At 45.5% G+C, this 23,943-nt stretch overlaps 1 protein-coding gene across 2 annotated transcripts; it reads right to left on the bottom strand.

The window, feature by feature from the left end:
* Positions 1-277: 277 nt before the first annotated feature.
* LOC308070710 (plasmanylethanolamine desaturase 1-like) lies at positions 278-20,973 on the bottom strand. 2 transcript variants are annotated; one of them, XM_080405136.1, is made up of 6 exons: positions 20,664-20,972; positions 17,364-17,483; positions 6,095-6,186; positions 5,276-5,420; positions 4,431-4,643; positions 278-1,448 (listed from the first exon to the last, which is right to left on the bottom strand). In XM_080405136.1, the coding sequence occupies exons 1-6, from the start codon at positions 20,920-20,922 to the stop codon at positions 1,327-1,329; spliced, it is 951 nt and encodes a 316-aa protein (XP_080261262.1). In that variant the 5' UTR covers positions 20,923-20,972; the 3' UTR covers positions 278-1,326. The 2 variants fall into 2 exon arrangements, with proteins under 2 accessions (XP_080261262.1, XP_080261263.1); XM_080405137.1 differs by lacking the exon at positions 17,364-17,483 and having other exon boundaries at positions 20,664-20,973.
* Positions 20,974-23,943: the final 2,970 nt, after the last annotated feature.

The following is a 23,943-nucleotide window of genomic DNA, read 5'->3' on the forward strand; positions in this document are numbered from 1 at the left end:
TGTTCTTAGGGGAACTTCTCCCCGCCAATCCAGCAGTTACTCCTTAGCATCTAAAGCAGAATTACTTGCACTTCTTGAAAGGTGTTGAAGTCTGATATAATACAGTGTCAAGCTCCTACACCGTTGACAAACAACTGATCACCTCAACCTAAACAGGCTACAAAGTGTTTCAGGTGGCTGGAATAACATGAACCATTTTGCAGCCAGCGATCATGTTCTTGGACTAAGTGCTGACAATACACAAATGAAGAACAGCAACAAGACTTAACAAACATGATTAGTATTATCCAACTGCTTTGTTATAAATATATTATATACATTCAAACATCACATTAAAATATTATTCCATTACACCAGAAGAGATTAAGGCTTTATATTATTTACAGAAACAAGCAAGCACCTTAAAAAAAAAAAACAACACACCAGTCATTGACATTTCCCTTCTAACATTACAAATTTGATACCTTGAGCTCTTGAATACAGCTATTTGCAATGTGCCCAATGCTAGAACTATTTTAAACATTTATTGTCAGGGTAACAGGGAAACACTTGATAGAAGACTCATCAGTGAGCACTCCACACAAACAAACGTGAGCATGTGTTGTACTGGGTGCCCTCCCTCTTCTTGGAGGCTTGTTAAGTTGAAGGCTTATGCAGAAATGGTTTGCTCAATTCCACGTAGAAAGTAGAACAATTTTATTTTAAGGGAAACTGAAGACACTTGAGGATTCTTGGCCCACTGGTGGAGTGGGATTCTTGAAGTCTGTTCCACATGACATCAATTAGATTTTAACATAATAGCAAAAAGTTGTAAGTTTATCGATCAGTAAGTGCATTGAACAGTGATGACTTCATAGGCTTCCATTACTCTGATGCACTGTTTTCATGCAGTGTATTTGGACTCAAACACGAAGTGACAAACTGTTGTCACCATTCTCCCTATAGGTCTTAGGCAACAAGCTATTCTTGAAGTGTTAAATAATGTTGATACAACACATGTTTACTATGCCACCATGTACCAACGGAGTGACTGTCCTGTCTTCTGGCTTACCCGATAGCCTTATGAGATACAGTGATGAAGTATTTTCTAAGATGTAAGCAGACATGGCTAAACAAAAAGGTGCTCAGTAAGCGTAATCATCTTCATTTCAAGTATTGTTTTAAGAATTAGTTCTTTTCAATACAGTCTGTGTTAGCACTTTTTAGTTTGTGCTTTAGAGTCTGTTATTCCTTTGCAGGTCTTGAATTTGGCTGATGGCTTTTTTTTTTTTTTTAAAAAAAAAGAACATTGGCAACAAGTTAAGGATTGCGGAAGGCTGGCAAAAGTTATTTGATTTTTTGAGCCCATTTCATGTCATCTGCTCTTGGCTTCTCCCCAGTAACTGCTTGGATAATGTTCTCCAAACACCTCCAGAATCTTATCTTCTCTAATGGATAGTTCAGCCAACCTAAGTGATTGCAAAGAAAAAAAAAAAAAAGGATCAGTTTGTCATAGCATCCAAAGTTCAATGTCTGGCAATGTTTATTCAGTAACATTTTTTTAAACACAAGGTAAGTGTAAGGGGAGTTCAGAAGTGGACTACTCTATGACCATAGCAAAGCCACCAGAAAAGGGACCATCAAGTTGAATGACTTGTGTTAAAAGCAAGACATTTGTATTAGTAGCACCTTAGACTACTGAAATTTAAGCAACCAAACAAAAACCTCAACCCAACTATTTCAGCTACTTTTTCCTGATTAGTTTCCCCATCAAAGCTCAGCTGTTCCCTGTGTTTCTCATTAGGTAGCACAGCAAGAAAGTAAACACATACAACGCAGCTCTGAAATCTCAAATATATTATCAACATCACAACTTCCAGGAGAAAAAAAAAAAAAAGTCAGGTCCCAAACAGGGGTCTTAACCACCACTAACTACGGCTCAAACTAAACAAAGTTTTTCCTTAAATAAAGCCTCAGGTTTTGATGGTTCTGACATCAGTCCAGGTAGTTAAATGTATTATGCTCTCCTAGGGCAAAATTAAAGTTTGCATAACTGATTGCTAATGAAGCCTGTGATGGGGAAATCTTCTTGTAATACCATGCTGCATTTAACATTAGCTGACATTGGATGCTTCCTGGATTAAAAGGGCAGCACACTCCCAAAGCTGTGCAGCTCTATCAGAGCCACTTCTGCTTCCTAGTAACCAGAAAGGCTGCAACACCGATATGGGACAGGCTTTTACCATTTTATATATAAATGGCAATAAGTGCCATCATGTTCTGCATGCAACAAGAGTTTAACGCATCTTTCCTAGCCTACAGATTTAGGGTATTTTGAATACTTTGTAGAAGCATTGCAATGTACAGACTGTGAGGCTGGGACTTACACAGGCTTAAGAGGCCTCACCCTGAATTTGAAAGGGCTTTACGTCTCACTTTCAGAATATTAATTAGTACATTAACCTGATTTTCTGATACCAACCTAACTACATATAACTGACAGGAAACTGCACGAAGAGGCAATTTCACAGGGCTTCATTACCATCACATAGTAACTTTAGGACTCTGGTTTTATTAAATACTGTAAACTAGGAAAACCTAAAGAAATCAGCACCAGGAAATGTTATTTCCCTGTAGAAGTGTTCCTATGGCCAGGAAGAGAGAGATGTACACAGGGTTCTATTAGTTATCACACTTACAGAAGGTGTTCTGTAAGCACAAATTATACTTTACTCCATATACATTTATGGAAAAGGGAAAAAGGCTTAAGAAAACAACTGAAGGAGAGGCAGGAATGAAGAAGTTGTTACCACAATGGAAAGAGTGAGCTAGCAGCAGCAGTTCACGTTAAAGAGCTAAAACGCAGCATAGCATGAGCAAGACTGGAACACAGGAAAGCTCCGCCAGGTGCAAGTGCCACCCTTACAACAGGGACAGCCATCAGGAGGAAGACAACTGTGTCTATTATGGGACAGAAATACTGAAGGGAAAGAACATTCAGGACATTCACTGCTGAAAAATATGTTTAACACACAGGCACTGTTTTCAGCCACCTTGTGTAGCCAGACATGACCTTTCGCAGCCCACCTGCAACCCTGCAGCTCCACTCAACTCACTGTACACTGATGCCCTTTAGGAAGTCAGCCCTTGCAATTCTCATGACCATTACCCCTCAAGGAACGGACAACTCCTTCCTGCTGTCTAAAAACGGCAGTCAGTCCGAAAGCTTTAACGCTGGGGATGCCAGAAAGCTCCGTTACCCGACACCTTCCCGGGCAATGATACAGTGGCAGGCACTTATGTACACAGGTCAGCTCTGAAACTCTTTGGACTTGGCTATCAATTCTCAAGTCACTAACGAGTACTAGTCCTATTTTATGCAGTAAAGGCTGCTTGTAAATAGTGCATTGATTGCATATTTCCCTCCTCCTCCTCACTTCTACCCTAGAAGAATGAGAGTTACGGCTGCACAAACACTTTTCTTCACTGGAAAATCCAAGTATGCAAACTATGGTGCCGGCAGACTGGTATGAACACTTACAGAAATCATGGAATGAACAGAAGCATGTGCTTTTTTTTGTTACTATTTAATGAGAAAAAAAGCATGTAAGCATGTGCTTTTTTAAATATCATTTAATGAGAAAAAAAGCATGTAGCCTAAGACTGTTAATAATGGTCAGGCTTAAACTTTCAGTACATATTAGGACTGAAAAAAAAACTCAGGATGGCAAGATCTTTGCCATCATCTGTCAAGTCAGGCTTCTTAATTGTACCATGTTTTTACATGACATTCTGGTCATGAGAACTAGATTTGTTTCTTGGCAGAGATTTCAAAACCAACAAACCGTTTGTCAAAGCCAATGACAGAATGAAGAACCAGAGTGGTCTATATCCAGCTGTCTGATTAACTTGATGACATATTCAGGATTATGCAGTGCTTGTGACCGAGTATACCTACCTGTACATGGGCATGAAATTGAATATAGATATAAAAGGAACCTAAAGGCAGTTTTCTGCAAGCCTCTCCAGTCCTCTGCCCCAAATCAGAATGAACAAGTGCTGAAAATCCAGAAGCCTTGCTTTAGAAATGAGCATTCAAGGCAAGCTGCACTTGCAGATTATATGCTCTTTCAAAGGAACAGCAGCTTTAAGACTTTAATGAACATAATCCATTACTTGCATGAGATTACCAAGATATCATACAATCGGATCTCAGTACCACTGACTACCTCATCAGGCTGCAAGTTACCGTTTAGCCAATCCCAGATCTTCCCCCCATATTTTTTATGCAGCAAAACCAACTACAGTTTTGCTAAGAGCTTGTGCAGCTAAGAGCACAGTTCACAACATCAATTTCTAGGTATTTAATAGCCATCACTAAATTACATCTTGCCAGGTGAATTGCACTAGACTACTAAAGAGAGCATGCAGTATGAACCAGATGGCAGTACCAGTTGTAATGCAGAAGTATGTCTCGTGTGGAGACACATGATGGATCCTGTGATGCTTTCGTGGCAGGATAACATGCCAGTCCTGTAGAAATATGACCCAGCGTGGAAGACCAAAGTACGTGTGAGACCACTTGTGAATCTGGTTTGTCATGGTTATGAAGATGATAAGGGCAAAGACGTAACACTCCCAAGGACATGTTTCATATAATGCCTCTGCAAAACAAGATGTGTATCTTTAAATATCATTTATGAAAAGGTAAATTTCCACTAGGAAAATGAAGTCTTGCCCAGGCAGAGCTGCCTGGCGCTGCAGGAACTAACAAAAGCCTCAATGAAGCCACTTTGGCAGAAATGTCACAAGAGCCAGTGAGCCATAAGCAATTCCAAAATGTCACAAGACAGGCTGGTAAGTGCCAGCAACTGACAACTGGCCATAAACAGGAAGTTAAACTCTGAGTTTACCACCTATAGAATTAATCCTTTAATTCTCACACTTCTAGTTTGCAAATAAAGTACTTCTACGGAGAGGTGAAGTGCTTTTTACACACTTCAGAACAATGAGTTTCTCCATATGCACACAGTTTGATCCCTCTTATAAAGAGAATATTTACTGTAACTTTCAATGCTTCTTTGCAAGACTCTTCAGCCACAGATTCTCCATCGAACTAGAGAACCTAGCAGCCCCTCCTTCAAAGTTTCCCTCCCTCCTCCCAGAAGCATCATGCTTCTAACAGCTATTACTTGTCATCTCACATTCTTGATTTCTCCTAGCTTCACACAGACAAATATTCATTTAAATATCAGCAAAAATGCTAAATCCACATAAGTCAGAAGTAAAAGCTTACCTGGGGAAAAAGAAATAAATTTGTACGCCATGTTTGCCAAGGGGACTAGCGTCATAAAGCAGTTGTCTCCGTTGGTCTCTATAAAATCATGTCTGGTAATTGCAGTGGGGTCAATGTGATGTTCTCTAAAGGGTCTGATGAAAGCCTGAAGAAAATTAATAAACATGACACCGTGGCTGAATAACGATGTTAAAAATACGAAAAGCCCCAAAAACCTTATACACAATCAAATCTGATGGCTGAGTTTAAGGGAGTTCCATAACACAAAGCATGTAAGCAGGATTCAAATCTAAATCTCCAACCATCACCATTCTAACGCTACGACATTTACAATAGGGGCCTGTAGCACAGAGAACTGGAAAGATTTCTTACTGAAGCATCTTCATGTTTTACCAGACAGCTTTTGGAGAGTTTAGCCGCAGGAACAATTCTCTGCATCTTTGTTTATGGGCCCTTTGGAAGTTCTGCACTAGTCTAGCCAGGTTTTTACGCTTGTAGTGTCACAGGCCATTCCCACAGTACCTTGGGAAGGTCTGGGAACACTGGTATTGCAAAACCGTGTGCAAACCTTAAACAAGGCGATAAAATGGAACAGTGTCACCTTGCCCATATCACCTAGGCCACGTGCAAACATGGCACTTGACCAGCAGCATACCATGCCATGAAGGAAGGTTCTGGGGGTGGGGGAGCTGCTTACATTGGCAGGACTGCAAGAAAGGCACAGCTTATACAGACTGTCCAACACAGCTAAGAATACTGGAGGTGTTTCAGAAAAGTATCTCAGAACTTTTTTCAAGCTTAAGGATAAGAATCTCAAACCTTTCCAACTATGGGTAGCTCCACAGATCCCCAGGTATCTGCTCCCCAGTGAAATAATCCCGACAGAAAGTCAGCCGTAATGACTCCTGCAACTTGAATGAGAAGACAGACAGTTAGATATATACAACCATTCTTACTGATGTATTCACATTATTTACTTATCTACCTTTTACTTAGATATTTGCAACCACATTAATCTACCCAACCTAAATAAACATAAGATCAGTCAACTAGGAAAAAAAAAAACCAAGACACCATTTGGACAGTTACGATCTTCATTAAATCTATAGCAAGATTTTGTGTTTAACCCATCACCTACAAAACAGCTGAACAAACCTTTACTAGTACTTTCCATACCACCAATTGTAAATTAGAACTGAATCACTTAGATCTGCCTAGCCTCTTCTCCAGTACTGTTTCACAGATTACTTAGCTATAAAATAACTGTTACAACAGTTCTAACAGGTAGTACTATCTGCAGACCCTTCCTCTTCTCCCCTGGTCTCTTATGCCTGTAAAGAAGAAGCACTGAACTCCAGTGACTACAGATAAGCACTAATTAAGAAGCCACTCCTGGGTACAGCGATACCGTTTACAAAATAAGACCGGAATATCAAACAACTTCAAGAGTGTGTCATCTGTAAAGCTATAGGCAAGGCCCCAGAAACCACGCTAACTATTCTCTGTAAGGGATATTGTATATGCAATATTTGCATACCAAGTTAGATACATCGTTAAACAGAAGCTGTTGCAGTAAGTGTAAAGATCGTTCTAGCTGCCAACCACAATAGCTTTAAAACTGCAGTCAAGTAAAGGTGATTTGCGGTTCTTGCACATAAAGCCCTGTTTTTGCCTTCGCATTCTGGGTAATCTATCTATCCAAGTTACTGGCTAATCATGATGTTTAAAAGTAAGGACTTAAGAGCTGTTAATTGATCAGAACAGCTGTATACTTTCCAGTTACAGATCTGTCAGATGGTGTTTAACAGACACCTATCACTCTATACCTGCAGAAGTCATCCGACTCCCAGGTTCCCAGTCCCTGGAGCAACGAAGTCTCCAACACAGCTTGAGACATCCTCCTGCATGACCTCTACTGTCAGGCTCTTCATGCTTTTGAGGAAGAAAATTCAGAACATTGCCAAAGAAGTTTCCTTGTTTTTAACAGAGGGGCTGGAGGAATGTTGCATACAGTGTAGCAACACGGCTACAGCAACACAGCAAAGAGCAAGATACGGCCTTGGGACCTCTGTGCTTGAAGCGGGGGCGGGATTTAGGACTGTGACACCCTGCCCTTTAAAGAACAGGGACACCAGAAGGTACCAGTTCAAGCCTGCATATCTTGCTTTGAGCAGGTTTCAAGAGAGATCAACCAGGTCTGGATGGAATGTAGATGTGCTGAAGTATGAACCAGGATCCTTTTTCATCGCAATGCCATCCCTTCAGGTTAATAAAAATATCAGAAAGATCCTTCTGTTGTTAGTTCTTTCTGAGATCGACCACCCAGTGAATACATATACAAGCACACTTGGCGATTCTCTGCGGCGCCAGCGGTCAGGCTCTGCATGGGAAGGCAGCACACACTTCTTACCTACAGGTCTGGTTAAAAGGATTCCGCAGAAGCACGACCCAGATTTCAAAACAGCTACCGCATACTGTGCAAATACGATATACCTGGGAACTGACAGCTTCTGATCTCAGTGCAAATCCCTCAAAGTCACACACAAAGTTCTTGCCAATTAAAGCACTACATACTGATCTTGCAGTCTACTGTTAAATGAGTTACAGCAATAGAAATGCAAAGATAATGAGCTCAAAACATATGTTTCAAAGCAGCTCAGTCAGCAGTTCCCTAGTCTCAATTTGGTGCTCGGAGCATAAGGCACAGTCACTTACTACTAGCACGTCTGGCAGTTCTCAGGGAAGCCTGCGAGTCCACACAAACCAGAGAAGTAGTTGCAGGGTCAGGTCAGAGTGACTGGAACAGCTCTTTAGTCCTCCCCACTGTTATTTACAATATCAGGTTGTTTACAGAAGTCACCCATTGTAACATAGCCTTTGAACAGGGAGCTGCAAAACCAGAGGTGATGAGGGAAGTTTATTTTTTGCTCTGCCTACCTCACCAATTCTTCTTCAGATGCCTGTGAAGCTAGAAGAATTCCTGGCTCTCTCCTCCCCTAGCCGGCATTTGTTTTTCCGTGTGTCTGAAGACTTTTCCAAGCACAGCTTCTTGTTTATCGTACTGAGGCTTTCTGTGATGGGCAGGTACCCCCCGCCTGCTGAGATGTTAGGCAAGACAATTCCAACTCACCGGTAACCCAAACCAAAAGTTAAAAATTGTTGGTATACTGGTTCCTCTTGCTTTGCCTCCAAGGCATCTTGTTACTCCTCCCTCTCTCACAGAAACTTAAAAAGCAATCTGAGATATGCCAGGAAACAAAACAACGAATGTGAGCCTTTTCCCATAAATCACACAACTTCTGTTTACCCTGGTTGTGATCTGGACTTTGCCTGACTTTCCTACTCCAGGATGCTTAGGTCAGCTGCCCTGAGAGTCCAGTTTAAGGAGGTTCTTGTAACATTAGCAGCATTGCTAAAGAGCAGGTAACTTTTAGAACATGCAAGAGGACAAGCTTGTTCTGTTACTAATCAAATGCTCTTCATCTTCAGGGCACAGCAGTTACCTACAGCTGGTGCAGCCCAGCATATCTGAGAGATGCCTCTCCTTGTGGCTACGTTTTGCTTAGCTGTTCCCTCACCCCTGCAGTCCTGACCCTTGCCTTCAACTTTCAGGAAGTGAGAAGAAATAAAATCAGGGTTAGTATGGCACCTACTACCCCAAAAGGCTTTCTTTTCATACTATAAATCCGTCCTGACTGCCAAATCCTTTGGCCCAAACAAATACAGCAGGAGACGCTTCACCTACATATTACCTTATTGTACTGAAAATGGCTTGCTTTTTTTTTTTTTTTTATAAATAGTAAATTCTGTACACTTCCTTTTGTTTCAGACCACAGATGTAAGCTGCAGTGAGACATGAAGCACAATAGCTCTTAGATCTGCACCTAGCAGCTGAAAGAGCAAACAGTCTTGATTCAGGGGGAAGATATCCAAACAACACTTCACTTTACAACAACTAAAATACCATTCTTGCTGAGGTAATCACCCTATTAACCCGCATCGCCTCCAGCACACTGCATTATCAGAGCCTGAAATAACAGCAGGAAGAACAACAAAAACAGAGGAGAAATACCGACAGCTCAATAGGTATTGCGCATCTATTTTTGATGTCAGCTGGTAGAAAGCTAAGAGGAAAGAACGAAAGATGCCTGAAGCAGTGCATTATACTAAGGCAATCTGAAAAAAAACCCTAGTAATCTTATTTCAGCCGTATTGCAGAACGGCTTGCTCGCTCCTCAGCAGTTGCATATGACAAGTTGTAATAAAAGAGCAAAAACTGTACCAAAGGTTATGCATGACTAGCAACCTAACACTTTGTTTGCATCCCGTCTCCAGACTCACGAGGCACATCAGACAGCAGCGATTTGCACTCAATATTCTCATATACCCAGCACTGTCTTTAGTTCAAATGGAAAAACCAAGACAGGTGTTCAGCTGCTTCTCTAAGGTGGTACATGATCTTGATGCTCTGTCATCAAGATTGGGAGAGCGAGGCAAGATTGACAGCCCTGAACATGAATTAAGATTTAACCATATAGTCAGAAAAAGCAGGATATCCAGTGTGCGTATATATACACGAACTACAAACAGTGGATTCACACACTCATTAAAGGCAAGATCAGTAAAGCATTAGAGAGATACAGCTCTGTGCACATTAGCTTTACTCCAGCCTGCCAAGCGGTGGGATGGCGGATCAGCTGTCTATGGCTTTTATCTGAACAGGAGGCAAGTACTCAGCACACACAGGAGGAGGGGAAGAAGGCGTTGCAGTTAAGCAGCTAGCTGCAGAACTTGCTCGGAATACCAGGATGTCTTTGTTTTGGAAGCAGACTGCTGAATCAGGAAGAAAAAAAAAGGAAGCCTAGCACACAGGGAGACCAAAGGCATAGAAATGAACTTCAGCCAGCAGCAGATGTTTTAACATAAGCGAACACACGGCTGACACATCTTAGCCAGAATGGCTGTTCTTCTCCAGCCACCCGCACTTGTCACCCTTTGCACAGGCATGCCTACAGGCACAGCAGCACTGTCAGGACACCACCGAGGAACTGGGTGCCCCTTGTCCAAGTCAGGGGACACACTGGAGCATGACTGCTGGCACTCAGACAGCCAAGTCACCCGCTGGGCAGTGGACCACAGAGCTGGAAGTGCAACTGGCCCAAACATATATTTGACATAAGAAGGCTTTGCTCCTGCTTGTGCTCTGTTCAGAAACCAGATAACGTTTGCATCACAGAAACCCCCCCGTTCCTCTTCTTGCTTAAGTACCAGAGATTATAACTTGCAACCTTAACGGAGGGCTTCTCTTGTGAGCAAATCACATACCACCCCCTGCACCCCGGCTGCTCCCGGGCACGAGCAGGAAGCCAAATGGGAGTGGGACATTCGGGATACAAGGTGCTCAAGAGCTAAAACTGTTTTGCATGTTTGCAACAAAAAGCTGTACTTCACCAAAATTTTATAGACACAAGTGTAAAACCTGGGCTTTGCATAGATACAATTCTGAAATTGTAAGCCAGAAGCCTTACAGTAGAGTATTTAAAGTTTCATATTTATTGTAAAAATTCAGTTAGAGCCTCAAGAGAGGAAAAAACCAGTATAAGATGTTACTGAATAACTTGATGCTATTGTGTACCATCATTGATAAGTACAGTCATTTTTAATCAGTGACTGTAAGAACTAGTTGAATGTTACAGCACTAACGAGTCAGGGGAGTGGCTAACTCCACAACATAAAAAATTGTTTTCTAAAAATCACCACGCTCAAGTAACAGTTGTTTGTTAACTATACACTTACAAAAATAAAACGCCTTAGTCATCTGCATTCCACATTTAGTGGCTTTCAGTACAGAGAAGGCCAGGGTTTGATACTACGGCAAGTTACAAGATTAAGAAAATAATCTCTGAACATTTCAACAAGTTTAAAGTGCAGCAGCTCAAAAGGAAAAAAAGGAAGAGTTAATCATTTTGGCTATTTAAAGCTTGAGAAACATTCAGTCAGAACTAGACTTAACAGTGCAAGTAAGCAGGGAACACAGGTGATCTATGAAATAAAAGGAGACCTGGATATTATATGTATTATATAGTAGTTATATTACATTGTAACTGGCTTTTCAAACGAGCCATGTCTATAATACACGCACTTCGGATACGGGGAAAGTCTATTCCAAGTCACACAAGCTTATTTCGCAAGACTGGCACACTGCTCCTATAGCGGGCATCTCTTCTTCCCCCGTACACTCCAATTACTCCCCGCTATGGGAAAGCCGTATAATCCACTGCCAGCAATGCCGCCTCTACACCGGGCACAGCCCTCGCCTCACCGCCCACTGGAACAACCCAACGCCAGCCTCGGGGCAGCAGCCACGCAGCTTGCGACACCGCCAGAAGCTACCAGTAAAGGGAGGCACCCGAGGAATCGGGGTACTGTCTCTCCTGGAGCTGAACGGCGGCAGACCCTAAAGCAAACAGCCATCTAACAAAAGCATAACTTGGCCAAGAATCACTACCCAATAAATTTAACGCTAGGAACCACCAAATTTTATTTTCACACCTTTATTCTTAGTCTATTGGCACAAAGCAAGCTACTCCTACTATTTCTTCATCTGATGGAGAGCTTGCGAAGCACCCATCACATTTAAATGACAATCCTGACAACTTTACCTAGGCCTCAGGTTCTCAAACAAAAAGTATCATTGTATGTACTTCTTTCCCTGCATTACTGGGAAAAGCAACTAAGCCATCCCAGAAGAAAGTGATTAAAGGAATAGAGAACAATGGATACTATATGAAAACCAAGAGCAAATTTTCCCTCACCAAGAAAATCCAATCCGTTGGTCGGTATGGCTGACCAAACTAACCCTCTGGCTCCATCCACTCGCAGCACTCCCCGGCCAGCTCCGCTCCCAGCGCCGTGGGCAGCTCCAGGCACGCAGGCTGGCACCCAGAGGACACCCAACACCTGAACACTTGCCTGGTGCCGGACAACATCACCCATAACACTGGCTTTGTTCCAGGCCTGCACTCCCACTGAAGGTTATCACTGTGTCACCACGCTGTAACCCACTCCATCGGGACAACGCTCCAATATGTGTTGGTGTTTTGAAGTGCAAGAGGCCCTGTTCCAAGTGAATCAGGGCCACTGAGACCTATAGTTCTTAAATCCTCAAGCCAAAGTCCCCTGCAACTTTAAGAGAGCCCCTGGCGACTTGGCAAGCACACAGAGCTTTCTTTGTCCCAGTCCCCACCGCTGCCATAAAGAGCGGTAGCACGTCCACTGTGCACACAAGTGGGACAGCACAGATGGGGCCGCAGCCCCAGCCTCCCTCCGCTGCCAGGGCAAGCGCTCTCGGGCAGGGAGAAGGGCTCATCTCTCCCCCCACCAGGGTACGGCCTTCATCCACCCTGCCTGAGAACAGCTGCTAGCCCACTTGAGAAGTTCATCATCTAATCCAAGGTATGTGAAGAACAGATAACGCGGTCAGCATCACCTGCCCGAGTGCGTGCCAGCAGCTGTACTTCGTAATTCCACTTGCAAGACCCACAGCCTCCAGGATCCTCTGGCACTGGAAAGGCCCAGAGCTCCTAAGGTAACACACAGAGCTTCTACAAAATGGATCATCAAAGGAAGATCTAATACAAAATGCATTTGTGCAACGCAGAGCACAACAAAATGTAGAATCAAAGTTCTGCCTATTTAAACACTTGTGGAGTCTCGGTCTTTAAGCCATGATACAGCTTAGGATGGAAAACAAAGTTACCTACAGCTGTGAAGTGGTAACTACTTCAGGCAAGGTGAGACAGCAGGTGACAGATTTAGCTTATTTGCACCAACAGTGGTTCAAACAGGATAATTTTCCTTTGTTAACTGAGGTTTCCTTAGTGTAATTTCAAGGACCATTTAATTCAAAATTTCAAGTGGAAATTCATTTTAGCACACAAAGTAAATCCATAGCAAAGTGACATTGTTACAGTTCTGTTTCCTGCTGTATGGCAGCAGGACTTGGAAGCAGCTGATCCGCATGCACAGCGGCTCCATTTCATAAAACATGGATGGTCTCTAGAGTGCTTTTACTCCAGTGTGTGCCAGAGCTTTTATATGTATTACACATTCATCACTTGGCTCTGCAATGCAGCTAACGAAGTGCAGCTCCACAGAGCTACTCAAGCTTGAAACAAAAAGGTTTGGGGCCTTGATCGGAACAAGTTTCTATTTTGAAAGGGAGTTAAGTGATTTCTTTCTGCACACTCTCTCTGGCTAACCCACCACATAACAAATGCAATAATGAAAACCTACCTCAGACTAGTTTAAAAAAAATTAGTTCCCCATCTCTCAGTTCAGCAACTATTAATTGTATCTTCTGTTGTGTCACAAGATGTTTCTAAAGATATCTGCCCTACCTACCTAAGGCAGTTCTTAGGAATATAAATGGGTTACAAACTTTTTTTAAGACTGCAATAAACAGTATCTATTAAGAACAAATGTGGCTGCAGACGATAGTCAAATGTCAGAAACAAGTTAACAAATTTGAAAAAAAAAAAAAAAGGCTTTAAAACCCTTTGCGAAGGCATGAGGGAGGGAGGGAAAAAATGTAAATCAGAATCCAGGGTGTAACTTGCCAAATTTATCTACATGCTATTAACATACCACCTGTACATACAACTCATGTAAATTGAAAATGCTGGATGACACAAACTCACCTGAAGGTCTAAGAGCTTTCAAGCCTTGTGTTACATATTTTGGTGAGGCTTTTCTGCTTATCACACAAGTACTACCCATGCCAGCCTCGGCACTACTGGCTGTCTATTAGTGGCACAGGCCACTCGGGTCCTGCAGTCCTGCTGGGATGATATCCTGCTGCAGCGGGACGGTTCAGCTGCAGCTGAAAAAATGTAAGTATTAAATCTCCATCACACCCAGCCTTCCTAACCATGGCTGCCCTGGAGCTAACCACGTGCACGTGTGCGTGCAAATTCAAATACCAATTCAAGTCTACACAATTGTCAGCTTGCACAAAGAGGAAAATTTTCATAGCTCCTTAGCAGCTGAAGATATTCAGAACAGGGCATGACTCAATTTAACACAAACAACAAAATTAATCCAACCTCCACCCACTCTCTTCTATCTTTTTTTCCTCTGACAGTGAAGAGGGGAAGTGAATTGTCTCATCTCTGCTAAACCAGCCTGGAAGACAAGAGACGCATGACTCTTCCTTTCCGGTAAGATGATCTTCAGTCAGCAGAAAGCAACCCAGTTCAAAAGCTGTTCTCACACAACGACATAAAGTTCTTGCCTCACAGTTGTTCCGTCACTCCACAGATCGAGTGCCCGCAGGTGATTCAGCACAGCTAATGACAGCATGCCACGTGAGTTCGTTCCTTAGCAGGCTGCCTGCTCACATCACACAAGGAAGTGCTTTCAGACTGCCAGTCAGAGGAGGATCAGATCTTTGTTGCAAGAATTTCTAGAGATTAAGATATTTACAGTACTACCCATGTTACAATTGTGTGCCTTTAAAGGCATGAAAAAAGAAGCTATAACACAGCCTTTAATTATAGATACAGGATTTAGGCTAGGTGAAGTGATGCAGATCAAACTACTCCCCATTTCTCAAAAAAAGAAAAAAAAATATTTATACAGGGGGTCCCAACAACACACCTTAATGAACAGGTCTGTGCAGCAGATCAGATCCAGCCTGCTGGATCACCGATCACTTTCAGATTTCCAAATACCTAATGTAAAATTGATCTAGCGCTATGTTTTTATTAGCAGAATGTTTATTTTGTGATCTCAACTCAAAAGGTCAATATTCCAAACGAAGCTTCAGGAAAGCTCTCAGTGGGAACACCTCTGACCATGTCTGTGACTCAGTATTCCCTATCTTTCCTCGATACCACGTGCAGTACAATGGGTATCAGGACATCTACAGAGATGAGTTTCACAAGACTTAAAATCTAATCATCGATGAATTATACACATCATTCACATCTACCTGGTGAAATAACATATTGACAGAAGACAGCAAAACAAGATAGTGTGCAGCACTTACTATTTTATTGCACTCATTCTTGTACACACTATTAGTTATCTCCACACTACTTTATTTACACAGAATCCAGATTCTGCTACTTTAATCATTCACTACTACTTAAATAACATTATCAGTGAATTGGCTGCTTTATCAGTTAAGCTGGTAACCAGGATATCAGAGAATGCAAACTTTTATCAGTATTAACTTTGATATGAAAACCAGTTGCAAACAGATTGCATTACAGATTAACCATCATCACTGATTCTCTTGTCTACCTCTGTCCTCATCATCACAGAGCAGTTCTCATGCCATATTCTTCTCCGTTCCTCTCAACACCTCTACCTCATCAGCTGACAGTAAGCATAACTAAGTTAGCCTAAGTGAACTGGTACGATTCATAGCAGAACACTGCTGCTCCATAGCCCCAAAGCCAATAACCTTTAAACAGGCATCAGGAATTACCACTTCTCAGCTGTGCTGAAGATTCATAGCAGCCATCATATATCACTGTTTGAATCTGTTGTTGGTTTTTTTGGGGGTTTGTTGTGTTTTTTTAAAAAATCATTCACAATACATAACAGTGATTATGAACAAGTATTCTCTTTTAAAACAAGCAAGACCTCACCAGGTTTATACAAGAAGTTGTTATAAAGCACAGAACTGTAGCTAGGCCTTATGGCATCCTAATAAATGACACCATTTGCTCTCCTTTCAGTTAACAAGGCAACTCACATAAAAACACGTAAACATTTATACACACTCAACACAAGAAGTTAATACTGCATTTGGTACACACCACAAGTACAGCAGCAGACTGGTGAAATGCCTGGTTATTCTCTTCCCTCCCTTATCCCATATTGGAAGTTTAACTGAAAGCTGCGGAAGGTATGCATTGCAGAGCTGACTTTTGATTTCTAAACTGAACCCTCTTTCCTTTTCCCACGTCCCCTCCCGTACATACGTGACCATGCAACTACCAGTACCATTTGCTGCCCAGCTAATGCCAACGGGCTGTGCCAGGCACAGATGACCGCTTGCTTCAGCTCAGCCTGCTCCACTGCCCTCTCTCCTGCCTGTTCTCAGGAAAATTTCTGCATAACAGCAATTAGGTCCTACCTGAATAACAAAAAGCTCAGGTAAACACTGATACTTTTTTTTTTTTGATTGTTAAGCAACTTTCAGGTCGTATGCAGGTTTAGGCTTTGAATGTTGAGGAGGCCCTTTTCACACCCTGCTTATTCCGAGACAATTTTTTTTCCTTTAACTAATTCCACGCAACTCCCAATTCTACCAGTAAAGCTGTACAGCACCAAGCAAGAATCCTCTACTCCTTCTTCCTCTCCTTCACTGAAAAGGTGAAATCACCAACCCACACTGCATCTAGACCCATTAGCTCTGTACTGCCAAGGTCCAGCCAACTTAATCTAAGGCAAAGATATGAGTCTTGAGACTGATTGCCTATGCTTCAAATCAAAGTAATAACAGACCAAAAGTCACATTTATTACCACAGGAAAGCTGCAACTTTTCTTATATTGCTGGGAAAAAAAGTCATCATTCAGGATCAAGGCCAAACTTCGCATCCTGACATGAAAGCATAATACTCCAAAAATACTTGCTTTTAGTTATCAATCCCCAGAAATCACGCCAGTCTGATGCCTGAAGAACCTTTTATAAGATTTCTATTGGGCTTTTGCTTCCTGAAAAGTTCTTGTAAATATTTTTGTTGATCAATGTATTTTGTTTCCAATTGTGACAGTCTTGACAGCTGTTTCCCCTTCTTGATAGTCTTTACACTTGCAATGCCTAGGTAAGAACACCAAACTTAAAACAGCTCTGCTATAAACCTCACCTTTGAGATACTGAGAAGCCACTAAAATGAAAGACAGAAAGCAGTAACAATTTTTGCCAATGGTCTCAGTTTCAGAGGCACAACAATTGCACAGGCACAAACACCCCTCTCCCTTTCCAACAGTAAGTCAAGCCTAGCAGATCATACATTTGTTTCCAGCATTACAACAGTCTCGCCTTGTTCACAGCAGTGAACCGTTCCTACTTACATATCCCCACAATAACAGAGGGCGTGTGTTCCAGTCGCAAGTAGAAGAGAAGATTGTAAAAATTGAAACAGATCAGAGAGAAGCACAAGATGACAGAGATCCATTCTTGTAGTCTCTTTCCTGTTGGAGAAAAAAAAAAAGGAAAGATAAATGTTAGACATGCTTTTTAAGAGGACATTTTGAAGTCTGAAATAATACAGACTGTTCTACTGCCTGGATGACTCACTCAGCTTGTCTGACAGGGAACTGAAACAAACTTACGTGTCCATGGGAGGTGTGCATTTTCTGTTAAATGACATGCCTCTTCCCTGAGCCACTACCAGCCCCTTCCCTCCACCCTTGCCCAAATAACAAGGACAAAGCAGACATCATCTCACATTGTCCTAGTTTTCTTTTCCCTGTGGTTGCTGGCATAACATGTTGCTACATTTTTTTTTTCAAATTTGCATTTCATTCAATATTCAGCGTTGCTGGTATGGCTGAATCTGGGAACAAATTTCTGGCCTCCAATGCCCCGCAGTTAAATCACCTTATGATCTGTAATATTTAAAGCCTCAGAGCTTGTAAATAAAGCTGTAGTACTAACAGGAAAAAGCATCATCCTGTTATTTTGGCAGCCCTAGAATCGCTTTCCTAACATTGCAGTATACTATTTAAGCTTGCTTACTTAACTTCTGCAGTCCCCTCTTTGCCTTCCTGCCCCCAGGCAGAAGGCTACTACCTCTCAGCCATTCAGAGACATGAGAAAGAATAAGCAAAGAGAAAGAACTGGCACAAATTCTCTCGTACCTCACTGTACTACTTCGTACCTCTACAAAACCCTCATTTATTGCTTACAAAAAGAGAACAGACACAACACAGGATAGTAACACTTTGAATATTCGGATTAGCAGCAGAAAGCCTCTGCCTGTCAATCACTGCTAGATCCTCACAAGGCACTGATGCTGGGAGCAAGGGGACACTCGGAGCGAGGCCCGTATAGATTAAGGTATCAGAAACAGACCTTTAATGCCTAAATCCAAGAAGGAGATCAGAGCGTCACCTTGGCTCAGAAGGGCCCTGGCTGTAGTTAGCTCTTAACACACTCAGAGGCAGACAGGTCAGTCTTCACCTATTTTAGGGGGCCAGTCTGCCCAGGGCTTCCTGGAGCAGTTTAGCCCTGCAGCCCGTTCCCCGCTCCCTCCTGCAGCCTTATACACTTTGCACCACCTGAGTCTGCGGCAAAGCAACTTGCAGGGGAACAATCAGTAAGGACGACACACGAGGTGCACATCCTCTCACAGCAGCAGAGGCATGCTCAGCTGTCTGGCGTGTGTTCAGGACAGGAGCTTCTTTCCTACTCCTCCTCTATGCTGACCTACTGCCTGATCAAATTTCTCCTCCTAAATGCTAAATCAAGTCCTCCTTCTCAACTACACCATACAATGGAAAGGAAACTACGACCAAAAAAGGAGGATCAGTATTATCTCCAATGTGCCTACAATGCAGTATTTTAAAGAAGTGTGAAGAAATACTTTTACAGGCCAGAGTCTGGTTCAAGAAAGGCCATGAGTATAAGTTAACATCCTCTGCAGTAGCAGAGGAGAGAATCCTAGAATTAAATTAAGACACAAGAATGAGCGTATTTCAAGACAGCATCAGGTCACAACGTGGGAAATTCTATAAAGAGATCCCTGGAGTAATGAAAGTAAGAGTTAATTAACACTCACTTTCTGGATAAGAAAACCACACCCTGATTAGAGGTGCTCAGTGGGTAGATCCTCACAGAACAATTAGCTGACTGCAGGGAAACACCAGGCTCCTTTCTAGCAAGTCCCATGAGTTCAGTTTATGCAAAACCTGCTGTACTCTAAACACAGGGATCCCAAGATGACTGTCTGGAGATACCATGAGTCCAGAAACGCAGCCCTAGTGCTGGACAGACTGGGAAGGCAAATCAGTCGAAGGAGTGGAGGAAACACCAGCAACGTGTGTTTAAAGAGCACTCAAATTTATAAGTATGTCCTGCATGAAGGAATAAGGTGCCTAAGCCACAAAGTATATGCTTAAGGAAATGACGGAAACACTCCTGAGTCATATTCACTCTGCACAATTATACGTAATCTGTGTTCTTAAAAATTCAGTAGCTCAACATCATGTGTTTCCACCCTAACACATTCTGGCATTGTTTAAGTTATTTATGTAACGCCAGAGACAAGTTACACACCTAACGTATCATCACAGCTTACTGCTGATAGACATCACTCTACATGTATGACTTCACAGACTTCCCAGGTACTTCTGCCTACAGCTACAGATAAGGGTAGCAAGTTCTTTGGGGAGGAAAACCCTTTCCTTATGAGCAACAGCAGAGTGCAACAGTGAAATTAGCGATTGCTTTTGTATAAAGCACACGAATCGGTCACTGCCTGGATCAGGACTGCATACTTAGCCCAGCTGACAGACGTCACAACGCCATCTTCACTCAAGGAATGAAAGTGGTGACCAACACAAGCTGAAACGGGCAGGCTTGCCCTGAAGAGTCTAGAAAGCTGAAAAACTAATAAATGCCTTTGCTTTCTTATCGTTACTTGGCTCTGCACGAGTAAGGACACCTGCCTTTCCAGTTACTGCCTTGAACGTGCAAGCTCAGCCTCCCAGCTGACCTGCTGTGAGCTGCAAGCTGCTGGAAACACACCTTCCCTTTCCTAGCACTTCACCTGCGAATGAATGGCAGGAATAGCAAGAACACCTAGCACGGCTCAAAGCAAATCAGGTAATTTGTTGTGAGGAGTTTGCAGTTATTTCTGTAGCATAGTCGAATAGCTGCTGTCAATTTATTGACCTCTAACAAACAGCAAGCCTTGGGAAGACAAGACCAAAGTAGAACTCAAGGACCCAGGCCCCATCTCTCTGCCCCTTGGGCTGCCAGGCCGGTGTCTCGGAGCAGCTCACCGAGCACACGCTCTGAAGCGAAAACTTGTCACCTCGAGCAGCAGCCGAGGGCGGGCTGTCTTTCTCTTCGCTGGTTTTGCGGGGAAGAGCAAAGCTGCGGGCGCCTCCCGGCCTGCAGACCCGCACCCCGCGTCACGGCCCGCCCCAGCCCAGCCTGCGCCGGCCCCGCGCCCCACGGGGCACCCCCCGCCACAGCCCCGGGCCCGCCGGGGCCCAGCCCGCTTCCCGTGGCTCTCCCAAGCCGCGGAGCCCCCGGCCCCCCGAGCGGCGCCAGCCCCTGCCCGAGGCACCGGGCCCCCGAGGTACCCCCCGCCCCCTCGAGCGGCGTCAGCCCCCGGCCCCCCGAGGAGGCCCCACCGCCCTCACCTGGGGAGTAGAGCTCGGCCAGCTCGCGGGCCCCGGCGTGCTGCGCGCCCCACCGCCGGCTGCCGCCCTCGGGCTCTTCCGCGGCCTCCGCCTGCGGCCCCACCGCCTCCGGCCGGTGCGGACCGCTCTCGGCGCCGCCGCTCGCCATGGCCCGGCCCCGCGGCGGCTGCCCCTCCTCGAGGCCGGCGGGCGGCGGCGGCGAGCGGCGCCCAGGCCCCGGCGAGGCGCCCGGCGCCAGCACTGCGGCCCGCGGCAGCATCGGGAAATGGGGCCGCGCCGGGGCGCTGCGGAGGGGAGGGGGGGCTGGGGCGGCTAGCCACGCCCCGGCACCGCCTCCCGCCTATCGCCGGCGCCGCCGCGCTGCTGCCGGGCCAATGGGCAGCGCCGCCCGGCGCGGAGGAGCCAATGGCGCGGAGGCAGGGTCGGCCGCGCATCTGGAGGCGCCCCGCCCCGCCGGCCGCAGCTGGCGGCGGGACCGGGCGGTGGCCGGGCCGTGGCGGGGCCGGGCCGGCCCGGGCCATGCTGGGGCCGTGGCGGGGTTGTGCCGTGGCGGGCCAGGCCGGGCGGTGGCGGGGCCGTGCGGTGCCATGCTGGGGCCGTGGCGAGGTGGTGCCGTGCTGGGCCAGGCCGTGCCGTGCCGTGCCCGTGCCGGGGCCGAGCCGTGCCCGCGGGCGCTGGGTGGGAAGGTGCGGGCGCTGCCCGCTGCGGCCGGTGCCTCGCGCGCCCCCTGCCGGCACTGCCGCCCCCTGCCCGCCCCCGCGCGGAGCCGGTGCCCGGGCCGCACGGCCGGCACGCGCAGGCCAGCGGTGCCCGCGGGGCATCACGGAGCTGTTCGGGTGGAACCGTTGAGATCATCGGGTTCCACCACTACCGCAGCCCGGCAGCCCACCGGCAGCCCGTCCGTATGCCCCGGGGCCGCACCCACATTTCCTCTGAACACCCCCGGGATGGTGACCCCGCCGCCCCCGGGCAGCCTGTCCGGTGCTGGGCCACCCTTTCCGTGAAGACATTTTTCCCAATATCCAACCTAAACCTCCCTGGTGCAACCTGAGGCCGTTTCATCTTGTCCCATCACTTGTTCCCTGGGAGCAGAGACCGACCCCCACCTGCCCACGGTCCCTGGCAGGCAGTTGTAGGGTGCAATAAGGTCCCCCCCGACCGCCCCCCTCCAGTCTGAGCACCCCCAGTTCCCCCAGTCGCTCCCATCAGACTGGTGCCCCAGCCCCTTCCCCAGCTCTGTTGCCCGTCTCTGGACACGATCTAGCACCTCCACATCCCTCCTGCAGCAAGGGGCCCAAAATAATCAACATTCCATCATGGGGAGAAAAAAAAAACCAAAACCCATCCAGAAAAAAAAAAGCTTCTAGCAATATCTAAGTACTACATCATATCTATAAAGTTTTTTTCTGAAACAGATTTATTTGTATATCAAATAAAATAGCACTAGAATAAGATGTGTTTCAAATATAAATAGATTTCACTTCAACATTAAAAATGGATTGATCCAATTACAGAGGTTGAAATACTAAACCAGATGTCTGTTTTATCCAAAGATTTTGAAACAATATAACACATGAATCAAATGCTTCTCTATGGCTTGACAGCAAGGACCATAAAGCACAACCCAGGCCAGTGCCGGCTGGGCCTCGCGGCTGCACCCATCCTGACAGGATCAGTGCTGGTCCTGTCCCTGGAGGATGTGACACAGGGGGTGCCCTGCGGGCTCCCCCACCAGAGAGCTGGAACAGAAATGCTGGTTGCACCAAACCACCTGGGAACATCCCAAAACTTGACACAGCTGGCGGTCAGGGACTGCTCTGCACTGTCACTTTGCGGTACGCTGCAATCAGTGCATTTGGGAAGCAGGCAAAAGGCATGTTCTGCACTTCCCAGAGCCCGCCCTGCTGTTTAGAGCATCACTGATTAATAATTAGCTGGAATCATGTGCTCAGGTTAGTGGTTCTTAAGGAAAAAATGGCTCAGGAATTCAACGAGCCCTGGATTTATCAAGAGTTTTATATACATCTCTCCCTCTCTCAAAAGGTCTGGAAACCATAAAACGATGATGATTTGCTGCTGACCAGAAGAAGGTATTTATCTGAGGGGGGATTTTCCTCTTTTCTGTTAATGGGGCAATGAGCCAATTCAAAGGCATTAGCTTGGGGTGCCTTGATCTGCTGGACAGGGCTGAGTTTAGATGGAGGGATGGGAATGTTCTGGCATCGAGACATGCCAATGCTTTCACTAGATTCCGTGAGGTGAGGCTGCTCTGATGCTGAGGGTTTTGCTAAGATACTCTTAGGGTCCCAGCGACCTCGTCAATGTTAGCACAGAAATGGTGTAAGTGTGAACAAATCGCTGTCAGTTCAGCAGGATATGGCACCTTTAAATGTGTTCCGAGATGCGTGACCGTATGTTCACATTCTGAATGTGTGTGTTAGAGGAAAGATACAAACTTTTATTTGAGGTACAGTTCTTGGGAATGTTTCTCATGATACCTCCAATATCTGTGAGTCAACTTGTTTTGTCAAGGCAAAAGGGCTGCCAGTATGAGGAAAAAGCAGCAAATTGCTAGCCAGGTTGGCTTTGGGTGGCTTGTCAGATTCTCCTGGAAAACAGTTATTAGTTTCCCCTTGGTATTGGCTGGAATAAAGCTGCATCTTTCAGTAATAATGTCAGCGTATGTGCCTAAAGACAAGCTTGCAGAAGGAAAAAGATGCTTTGAAGGCCCTTCTAATCTCACCTCAACGTGACGAGACAGAAGACCGTTGAGGAGAGCATTTGGTCCTTTCCTGGAGATGAACCAACGCTCGGGACACATCTGAGGAATGTTCCTTCTTTTGTCCTCACCTGGAGGAGTGGGGAGAAACAGTCAGTTCATAGTCTCTGGTGAAATTCCAGGAGCTGGTGCAGCTGTGGTGCCACCACATCCCAAGAAGGGTGGAGCCATGAGGATTTCGCATCGCCCGGGTGCCACGGCTTTTAGAGACGCCACCTTGACGGTGAGGTGTCCCGGTGAGCCGGGCCGGGCACCAGCAGGGCCGGGCCGAGGCTGCAGGGGCTCCCAGCAGGAGTCTGTGGGGAGAGGGATGCTGCAGGGACCCCTCGATGCTGTTTGGAGGAGACAGGCCCCGCATGGGGCGGGGGGGGGCACGGAGGCCCCCGGGGGCGCCAGCGCCCGGGGGGGCAGGGGCAGCGCCTGTCTGTGCGCAGCTCCGGTCTGTGCGCAGCTCCCGCGGAAGGGCCCCGCTGCCTTCAGGCGCCCGGGCCCGGCCACCCG

This window comes from Falco punctatus (genome assembly GCF_963210335.1).
Source record: "Falco punctatus genome assembly, chromosome: 10".
In the NCBI taxonomy this organism is placed as follows: Eukaryota; Metazoa; Chordata; class Aves; order Falconiformes; family Falconidae; genus Falco; species Falco punctatus.